This window comes from Argentina silus, assembly GCF_951799395.1.
Source record: "Argentina silus genome assembly, chromosome: 9".
In the NCBI taxonomy this organism is placed as follows: domain Eukaryota; kingdom Metazoa; phylum Chordata; class Actinopteri; order Argentiniformes; family Argentinidae; genus Argentina; species Argentina silus.
The window spans coordinates 3,350,566-3,360,939 of record NC_139663.1 but is presented as its reverse complement, the minus strand read 5'-3'; the positions used below and the strand labels follow the sequence as shown (position 1 = coordinate 3,360,939).

At 43.9% G+C, this 10,374-nt stretch overlaps 1 protein-coding gene across 4 annotated transcripts; it reads left to right on the top strand.

The window, feature by feature from the left end:
• The first annotated feature begins 615 nt into the window (after nucleotides 1-615).
• Nucleotides 616-9,053, top strand: pigq (phosphatidylinositol glycan anchor biosynthesis, class Q). Of its 4 annotated transcripts, none has more exons than XM_083677790.1 (15): nucleotides 616-660; nucleotides 1,491-1,712; nucleotides 2,113-2,299; nucleotides 2,428-2,615; nucleotides 2,960-3,156; nucleotides 3,303-3,434; nucleotides 3,811-3,931; nucleotides 4,278-4,404; nucleotides 4,535-4,688; nucleotides 5,841-5,952; nucleotides 6,094-6,174; nucleotides 6,528-6,642; nucleotides 7,222-7,283; nucleotides 7,567-7,734; nucleotides 8,538-9,053. In XM_083677790.1, exons 2-14 carry the CDS (start codon nucleotides 1,560-1,562, stop codon nucleotides 7,717-7,719), a joined length of 1,782 nt encoding a protein of 593 aa, XP_083533916.1. In that variant the 5' UTR covers nucleotides 616-660; nucleotides 1,491-1,559; the 3' UTR covers nucleotides 7,720-7,734; nucleotides 8,538-9,053. The 4 variants fall into 4 exon arrangements, with proteins under 4 accessions (XP_083533916.1, XP_083533915.1, XP_083533913.1 ...); XM_083677789.1 differs by having other exon boundaries at nucleotides 7,567-7,749; XM_083677787.1 differs by having other exon boundaries at nucleotides 7,567-9,053.
• The last annotated feature ends 1,321 nt before the right edge of the window (nucleotides 9,054-10,374 follow it).

The window sequence follows — 10,374 nt, the reverse complement described above, 5'->3', positions numbered from 1 at the left end:
ATCTCAAAAACGGTTAGCCCAAATGATCACCCATTTTACAAAAAGTTTTACAAATGTGCCTTAACTGTACATTGAAAGGCATTTTTATCAGTTTGAACGTCATGTACTGTACATGTCATGTCAAACTGATGCACCATGTAAACTCGTACAATTTGTCATAGATTAAATTATCTTGCCAAAGGTTTTTCAGCCCGCTCTTTTCTTGCAGTGTCATTGAGAGGATCGAGATAACTTTCTTACAGTTTTTCCTCATTCAGCAGGATAACGTCAGTGGCAGCCAACACACATTTTCAACATTGCAGGTGAGTAGTGTAATTTCGTGGATAAAGTTGTACTTCTGACCTTATTATAAAATGTTATAGCCTATGAATAATGTGATGTTTTTGTCAATGCGGAGAATATCCTACTTTTTAGATTTAAAACAGCCTAAACGTATTGCATGCTTCGAGTGTGGAATATTATTAGGTTATTTAATTATAATAAAGTCATTTATTTTGATTAAATCTCATAATCATCAATATTTTTGTTCGCGAAATATTCAGATAATTGCGAGAACTCTTTTAATTCTTTTATTGCACTGTTTTTCTACCCGGATTGTAGTTCGTGACGGACTATCAACAATAAAGATGGCTGCCTACTCAAGATAACTTGCTAACAAGGGTAAATCGTCTTGTAGTGGGCAAGTGATTCGTTTCTGCGTAGCTACCAGCTGTTTGAATTGTATTTATATAATATTCAAATGTACTATTCATGCGCTGTGAAAATGTACATGTAGGGACTGGGAGGCAGCTAACAGAGTCGGTGTGTTGATTTTGCGCAAACTCTAACTAATAACGGCTATCTCGTTTGCTAGCAGTTTTAAAATTAGCTGTAATAATTATTTATCTCCGCAGATAAGACGATAGATGAAAGTTAGTGAGCAAACTATTAACCTTTGGACGATGGTCGACTGCCAGGCCGTGGTTTTCTTACTTTGACAGCAACATTTGCTCAATCAATGCAAAAATAGCTAGCAGGTAGCTAGCTAATAGAAACGGAGTATGTTCGTAATGTTGATATCTAGTTAGATTTGTTTCAGCACGTCTATGCCAGAACAAGTCAATGAGAAATGAAGATACTTTATAAATGTATAATTCAGATTCAAATTCAAATGTGGTGGTAGATTGCTAAAAAGCCTGACAAATCAATTGAAGATGCCTCAGGCTTGGTTGCCATAGAAACGTGTACAAGGCTCAATATTTTGAAGGACAAAAAGAGGGCAGTAGAGGACGAAACAAACTGAACTCTGTTTTTTATGGGGTTGCCCTCCTAACATTTGATAATTATTGACAACATATTTTCTCTAATAGTTTTATACTAGACACTCATAATTCCACTAGCTAGATGACATATCATAGGCCTAAATTAAACTGTATTGATCATTCACCTTTCACTAAAACCAACACATTACTCTTCGGCTTATTCAGTGCTATCCATTTGCTATTCCACAGATAAGTGACCCAAGCCATCTCCAAACCCAGGGGACTTGACTTGAGCTTGCCTGGATACGAGCAGCCGTCATGGTGCTGAAGATCTTTTTCCCTCAGTGCTGTAACCGGGCAGAGAGCGGGCTGCTGGTGGGACAATGGATCCCTGGGCAAGACTCAGCCGTGGTGCTGGCCGTCATCCATTACCCCTTCATCCCTGGGCAAGTTAAAGAGTACATCAGCCAGGTCAGTGGCACTAATAAATGGACTATAACCTGAATCACAACCTTTGACTGTATAGTTCTAAAACATTGTGTGTCATATGTGGTCCCCTGTGGCTCAGTTGGTAGAGCATGGCGCTAACAACGCTTAGGTTGTGGGTTTGATTCCTGCTGGGACCGTATATACTGAAATGTATGCACTCACTGCAATGTAAGTCGCTTTGGATAAAAGCGTCAGCTACATATATCTATGTTTTATGATGTTTATTTATTATCCTGTGCATTTTAATGCATGTAAATCCTCATGTAATTTCAGTTATGTGTTCGACTGTCATGTTGAATCAATAAAGTAAAGTAAAATACATTTGATTGATTGAAATTTGACAGATATAGCCTATTCCCATGGTTTTGTGCCCCTGAGCCAGATGCAGGAGCAGAGCAAGGTGAAGCTGACGGTGCTGGGCTCCTGGAGCATGCCCAAGGAGGGCCAGGAGGGCATGGAGAGCTTCCTCAGGGATCTGAGCACCATTTTCCCCCAGGGACGCTGGCTCCAGCTCAGCCGCATCATGGGTCAGATCGGCTTCAGGTGCCAGGTGCTCTGCAGAGATGAGAGTGAGTTTAACTGAAACATTTCACTCAACTTTTTCTGTCATAAACTTTCATATAGGCTAAGATATTTCCGTTGATATCATCGGCGATAATTAATCAGTGATAAGATTGTCCTGCTGTCCCTACCATAGACGGGAAGCCCGTGCAGCAGGAGCTGAAGGAGGATGGTGATGGTGATGGTGATGGTGAAGGTGACGGAGATGAAGACAAAGTGATCTTCGTCCACTACGAGCAGAGGAAGGTCATGTTGTCCCAGCTCCACCCAGTAGAGAACGGGATACGCGACCCCCAGGCTGAGCCCTCGTCAGAGCTGCGCCAGGTGGAGTACCAGCTGTGTACATCTGTTACATGTTGTACATAGCTGACCTAGGTTCAAATAATATGTCACGATATCATTTCTAAGCTGCACTTACAATGATACCAATGGAATAGTCCCAAAAGTGAAAATCCCTTCCCATCTAGCACCCCAGACAAGCAAACGCTGTATTTCAAATACCTTTCGACCCAAGTCTGGTACATGATATGATTGTGCTACTTTATTAATAGAGCCTGAAAGAAATAACAAAGTTGTGTATCTGTTTCATGTTTTATCGGATTGAATTGATATCATCTCATATTGTTGCGAACAGTACTGTCAAATTCATTTGTATGGTGTTGTTGTAGATGTTCCAGACGGTAGCCCAGAGCGAGCCGCTGTTCTTCCTAGACAAGTATGACGACGGGCCTCTGAAGCTGACCCACTGGCAGACGGAGGGCCGTGAGGCCAGCATCATAGTGGAACTGATGAAACAGGCCTCAGTGCCTGTGTGTATGTTCATCACCTGGCTGCACTCTCTCTGGACCTGGCTCTGCAGCTGCAGGTGAGAGGACACACACACACACACACACACACACACACACACACAGACACACATACATGTATGCACACACGGTGCACACACACATACAGACAATAATTGGCAACTCTCAATAGACATTATTTCTCTTCACTCCTTCTCTTTTCCAGGATTCTGAACCTGCGCCCGGTGAGGTTCGTCTCCAGTAAGCTGTCTACCTGCGTCCAGCTGAGCTACAGGACAGAGCACCTGCAGACTGTCTACTCACAGAGGAGAGCGACGGAACACACAGACTTCATGAGGTGAGAGAGAGAGAGAGAGAGAGAGAGAGAGAGAGAGAGAGAGAGAGAGAGAGAGAGAGAGAGAGAGAGAGAGAGAGAGAGAGAGAGAGAGAGAGAGAGAGAGAGAGAGAGAGAGAGAGAGAGAGAGAGAGAGAGAGAGAGAGAGAGAGAGGAGAGAGAGAGTGGGGGGGGGGGAGGAGAGGGGGGGGGGGGGGGGGGGGAGTGAGAGAGTGAGAAAGAGAGATACCCACAAGATCAGTTTCACTCCTGCCACTACCACCACATTTTTAGATCTTGCTAACTTTGTCCTTTGTGTCGGTGTGGTCCATGTAAACTTAAACGTTGTCTGTACGGTGCACCGGTTGATACAGCTCTCTCTCTCTCTCCCTCTCCATAGGAAAGCCAACATTTTTGTATCGTTCCTGGTGGACGTGGCTCTGGGACTGCTGCTCATATCCTGGCTCTACCGAGAGAACCGCATCGGCAAGCTGGCCAACACATTGGTGCCAGCGGCTGACGTAAGGCTCCCACAAAGCACCCACGACACATGCTGTATACGGTTATACACGTGTTTCTATGTCTTTGATCTGACTCTCTTCACCATTTCTCACTATAGCCATTTGAAGGGGTCGTTTTAGTTGTGGTAGCATGCAGTGTAGAAATGGTATGGTCATTTAACCCACTTTAACCCTAAGCGACTTACAGTTATAAAACTTACCGTCTATAAAGATGTTTGAACTTTCTAAACAAACAAACAAACACGCATTCGCCAGGCAGCCGTTGTTGTGAGGCACCAATTGATGTTTTGTGATGCGTTAGCATCGTTGAATTCATTGGTAGGTCTCTCGTACCATGTTTTCGTAGCACGTTGCTGAAAAGCTGGAGGAGCTCCTGCAGTGGCTGATGGGAGCTCCGGCGGGGCTGAAGATGAACAGAGCTCTGGACCAGGTGCTAGGCCGCTTCTTCCTCTACCACATCCACCTATGGATCAGTGAGTAATACACACACACACACACACACACATATACATATCCTCTACCACATTCTGCTGTGGATCAACACACACACACACACACACACACACACTGCGTCTGTGTCCCATATTTGCCCTCCTTCCCCAGGCTACATCCACCTGATGTCTCCGTTCATTGAAATGATCCTGTGGTACGTGGGCCTGTCTGCCTGTCTGGGCCTGACCTTTGCCCTCTCAGTGCTCTCTGACATCATAGCTCTGCTCACCTTCCACATCTACTGCTTCTATGTGTATGGAGCCAGGTACGTTTCAACTGTTTCAATTGAGCTAGGTAAGGCTAGAATCTGTCTTTACAGTATAGGCCTATGACACACAAGGTAAAACACAGAATTTACAAAAGACGTTTTGCTTTGCTGGGCTGACTGAGGATTGTATCGGCACTTCTGATTTAGGCACTGTCATGTCTTACCTGTAGAGGGCAATCTTCTCACATGTCTGACTTCTTTCTTCATCGCTGTAGAAATGCAGTCGGGTAGAACCGGGTAAAGCACCCTCAGGTGTGACCTCATTTTCGCACCCTTATCAAAGACTTAGTGACACATGCACACACACACACACACACACACACACACACACCACATCCACCTGTTCAGCCTATTTATACCCAGGTTATATTCCATTGATGGAAAGAAGTTTGTGATGACAGTTGAAGATGGGGAAGTCCACCTTCCACAGTTCCACAAAGGCATTGTTGTCATTTTGCCCTTGGGGTTGCATGCTTTCATGCATGCTATCCATACCAAGTGAGAGTCTGTCGTTGATAGTCATATAACTGGTTTGGCAAGCTATAATTCCCCAAAAAGGTACTTATGAAATATGATCTGTGGGTTACAGATTTATACCAAAATGTTCATAAAATGTATGGAAATATCTAGTCTGTTTAAAAGAGTATTTGGTGAATTATGTATATAGTTTAAAGATAGTTTACCTGCCGCACCCACTGAACTTATATTACCCCTGTCCTTGTTACTCATTTATGTTGGAAGAGCTCTTGGAATGCTTGTAAACGTGTTTTAGAGAGTGACTTAAATTAAGTCTGAATGTAGTCTAAAAATATCCTCCCTCACTTCTGTGTGTAGTACTGTCTGCAATGCAGTATCAGTATCATGTGTACCACCTCAACATGGGAGAAGGCACATAGTGGGAATTTGACTCATTTCTGGACCAAAGAATATGGAAAACCAGCTGATTTTGGGGAGTTCCACCACCTACAAAATGGCACTAAAGCTCTCTCTCTCTCTCTGTCTCTCTCTTTGTCTCTCTTTCTCTCTCTATGTCTCTCTCTCTCTGTCTCTCTCTCTCCCTCTCTGTCTCTCTCTTTGTCTCTCTCTCTCCCTCTCTGTCTCTCTCTCTCTCTCTCTCTCTCTCTCTCTCTCGCCCCCTCCCTCTGGCAGGCTGTACTGTCTGAAGGTATATGCTCTGTCTTCGTTGTGGAGGCTCTTCAGAGGGAAGAAGTGGAACGTTCTGAGACAGCGAGTGGACTCGTGCTCCTACGACCTGGACCAGGTACACATTCCTCACACTCAAACCTGGGTTCTCACCCCCTCACTTGGGTCAGGAATAATACACACACACACACACACACACACACACACACACACACAAGCATTAAGTGTGTCAACCATTTTTTTCTGTTTGTTTTCCCAGTTGTTCATTGGGACATTGCTTTTCACCATCCTGCTGTTCCTGCTGCCCACTACAGCTCTGTACTACCTGGTCTTTACTCTGGTAAGTCTTGTATCATCTTCAGTTGAGCAAGTAAATCTGACTTTCATCAAAAAAAAGTATTCTGCCAATTACTGCAGGTTTGCTAGATTTAGCTTGTCCACTGAATTATAACCAAGTGCAAACCTTTGCCACTCAAACTAAATCAAGCACACCTCAAGTAATTGAAAGGAAACAAATACTCTTTTGACACAGGTCTGCTCGTAACACAGCAGTTGAATCCCTACCTCAAATAAATAGGAAGGTTTGGAACAGCAAACATTTATCATTCTTTTCACTGCTCTGTTGTTTTGTATTGCCCAGTTCCTGTGCCACATTTGGATGTTTTAAACCCCCTTTACTCTCTGCCTCTCTAGCTCCGCCTGGTGGTGGTGTTGTTCCAGGGCGTACTCCACCTCAGTGTGGATTTGATCAACTCCTTCCCTCTGTTTGCCATGGGGCTACGACTCTTCAGGCCCTACAGACTGGCAGGTGAGGGATGGGTGGATGGACGGGTTCGTGGATGGATGGGTGGATGGACGGGTTCATGGATGGATGGATGGATGGATGGATGGATGGATGGATGGATGGATGGATGGATGGATGGATGGATGGATGGGTGGGTGGATGGATGGATGGATGGATGGATGGATGGATGGATGGGTGGGTGGATGGATGGGTGGGTGGATAGTTTGAGTAGGTGAGTAGGTGGACTGGACAGAACCATGAAATGTGGGGAGGTGATTACCTTCCTTCAACTATGACGTTCATAGTTCACAGACGTTTTCAGGCCTTACAAACGGGCAAGCAAGAGATTGATTGATGGATGGGTATTTTAATGAGTGGGTGGATGTAACTAAGATAGATGGATGGGTGGATGGGATGGGTAATCTTTTATCAGTCGATGGGTGAGGGGGTGGGTGGACTGCATAGATGGAGAGGGAAGCATGCATGGATGTGTGGGTTGACGGATGGAGAGATTGATGGAATGGTAGTTGGATGGTGGCTGGAGGACAGATGGATGGATGGATAAGTGTTTTAAAGTAGAGCTGGTGTCTGGTTTCCCTGCAGAGGGGGTGAGGTTCAGGGTGCTGTGTGAAGAGCCTGGCACACCGCTTCACCTGATGATGGAGGTAGGTCATCTCTCTCTTTCTCTTCCACATTTTCTCTCTCACTCTCTCTCTCCTTCTCTCTTTGTCACTCCATCAACTTTTATCTACACACTCATTCTCTCTTTATCTCCTTCGCATTCACGCTGTCTGTCACTGACATTTTTTTCTCTTTGGCTCATGTCTCATTCTCTTTGTCTCTTCCTTTCTCTTTTTCTCTCGATTTCTCTCTCTCACACACTTTCTCTCTTTTTTTTTTCTTTCTTTTTTTTTTTCTCATCTCTCACTCCCTCTCTCTCCTGTCCAGATGAACCCTCTGAAGTGTAGTACGGTAGTGCAGACCTACCGGACCCCTACTTACAGCTGCTACCCCAAAGACACGTGGGGCGCCCTGGTCAAGAAGCTGTTTGTGGGAGAGCTCATCTACCCCTGGAGACGCAAGGACACCAAGATCGACTGAGCCCACTGCACAATGGTGGGAAAGAGACAGGTGGGAGAGATAATTGTAGACAGAGAGACAAGGGGAGACAAAGGGAGAGAGATGGTACGAGGGACCAGGATTGAAGAGACACAGGCATGAACAAACCATGAGTAGGATACCAAAGGAGTGACGGGGAGGAGGGAGGGAGATGTGTGTGTGTGCAACATGTGCATACATGTAAGCATGCGTGAGTGAGTGAAATGGAGTTGACGGGGTGTTCATTTAGAGTGAACAAACAATACTGTGAGAAGATGTTACAGAGTGAGACTCTTGTTGCTCATGAGTGCTTATGAAGGGACTAGAAGTCCTCCTTGAAATCAGGTATTGAAAAGCAGTAACTGCACTGATTATAGATAGTCTTATTTAACTCTAGATTGATTTTATATTTGGATTAACGTTTGACATCAACGTTTGACAAACTGATTGTTTTTGCTGTCCTCCTAATGTGTAGAGATATTCTTATCCATAGAGAATTTATGTCAGTGAAAGACTTTATTGAACACATTTAGTATTTATTGTTATTTTAGTTTCTAGATACTTTTCTATGCTAATGATGTGCCAATGATGTGCTCCCCCCACCCAAATATTGCATTTTTAACCGTATTAGCTAGTTTGTCTTGTTCACTGTCAATGGGTATGTTCAATAGTATGAAACCTTCAGAACATAGAAACAAAATGCCTAGAACAGAGTCATTTCTGTGTCACTTTGAACAGAGCATGTCCAGTCCACCCTACACATCATATTTCTATCTGCACCATTCTGTGGCCTCCTGAACATTCCCCCTGTTGTTTTCTAGCTCAAAGGAATTTCTCACCAACACTCCAATCAGCAGCCAGGGTTTGTCCTGGGAGAGCCAATCACAGGGGGCACGTCGATGGTTGTGTTGTACCTACATGTTGTAAAACAGACCCATACGTCTTTGCTGTTCCTGGTCAGGGCCCATAGGTTTGTCCAAACAGGTGCCAGTCTATGAGTCATGTGCCTAACTGTGTGTCAAATAATAGTGACTACCCTTGAATCCTTCATAATGATACAGTAGCTACAGTACATTTATGACCAATTAATGACTAGTAGTACTGAACTATATATGCTAATTTTGTCTTCCTTTTTCCTTTTTTCCCCATAAAATGATTTTTGTGCCATGCAATGAAATACACAATATAAATCATAGATCAGAACCATGGATTATAATGTTGATGTTTTAGTTTGATTCCACTTGATCATGTTTACTACTCTTTTGCTGTTTATTGTCAATTATACCTCTGTCAGTGTTCCACTGCCCTTCAATAAATTCCAAGGTTATTTGAATGTCTTTTGAAAAAACAGATGTCTGTTTTTCTTCTGTTATAATGTGAACCCTGCCATTTCTGATTTCTGAACTTCATCACTCACATTCATAACCTAATTATTTTAGTTAATAATCAGCACATTAGATTTTAGTGTCAAGTCATTCAGCAGATGTAAGTTTTACTGTATGTAAGATCAGATTTCATGTCTAGATTAATCAAGAGCTAAAGTCAGCATTTTCCACCCATCAGGGAAACAAGCTGTGTTCCCTAGTGAGTTATAAAAAGAAGAAGGCTCAACAACTCAAAGCGATGGGTAGAGGAAGTAGAAACGAAAATGTTGGGCTGCTTGGTTCTTTTATCCCACTCTGAAACACAGAGGTATGGACAAACTATTTCTGACTATCTGAATTCCTAATCAACCCTCAAGGCACTACTGTAGATCAGAGGCGATTAGACAGGTACAGTATTAGCAAAATGGCAAGAATTCCACAGGCTATTAGTAAGCAAGGTGAAGAATTAATTATAATTAGATTATAATTAGAGTTCAGAATTACCATATTGCTAAAACCTCTCCCCTTATTTAAAAACTGGAGTGCCTCGGAGGTAGGGGCAATTTGGAATTATTTGAATATCTAAACTTTGTTTGGGAATGAAATACAAGAATCACAGAGAGCTGATATTATGAGCTCTGATATTCTCTCTCACTCTTTAGTTTGCCTCTGTGATATTCATCCTACAGAGCATTACTAATTAGCTACTGTAGTTAGGATGTATGAGTGGACCTGATTTATATTCCATTTCACTGGCATAAAGGGGGTATAGACTGTCTGTAACATCTGATTCAAGATCAGCTCTTAAGTAACCCAACTGTTCCTCTACTCCATGGTGGTAGGCCTGATCAGTAACAACGACGAGTCTGCCTACAGTTGAGGAGGTCAATACCAAGAAGACCAAGGAGCTCATTGTGGACTACAGGAAAGCTGGGGGCTGCAGGCACACCCCCATCTACATCAGTGGGACGGAGGTGGAGTGTGTCTCCACCTTCAAGTTCCTGGGTGTCCATATCTCTGAGGACCTCTCATGGACCCATGGAACTCCTCCACCCTGGTCAAAAAGGTGCAGCAGCTTCTATACTTCCTGAGGAGACTGAAGAAAGCCCATCTGTCTCCTAGGATCCTGGTCAACTTCTATTGGTGCACCATCGAGAGCTGATAAACTGCATCACAGTGTGGTATGGCAGCTGCTCTGTCTCTGACCGGAATGCCCTGCGGTGAAAACTGAATCACCGGTGCCCAACTCCCTGCCATCGAGGTCCTCCAGCGTAGGCGGTGTCTGCGGACGGCG

Excerpts from the sequence above, each read along its gene's own strand:
- pigq (XM_083677790.1), top strand. The coding sequence starts at position 1,560 with ATGGTGCTGAAGATCTTTTTCCCTCAGTGCTGTAACCGGGCAGAGAGC. Across the intron at positions 2,300-2,427 it reads GGTGCTCTGCAGAGATGAGA|ACGGGAAGCCCGTGCAGCAG; the intron begins GTGAGTTTAACT and ends TCCCTACCATAG. Across the intron at positions 6,643-7,221 it reads CAGGCCCTACAGACTGGCAG|AGGGGGTGAGGTTCAGGGTG; the intron begins GTGAGGGATGGG and ends GTTTCCCTGCAG.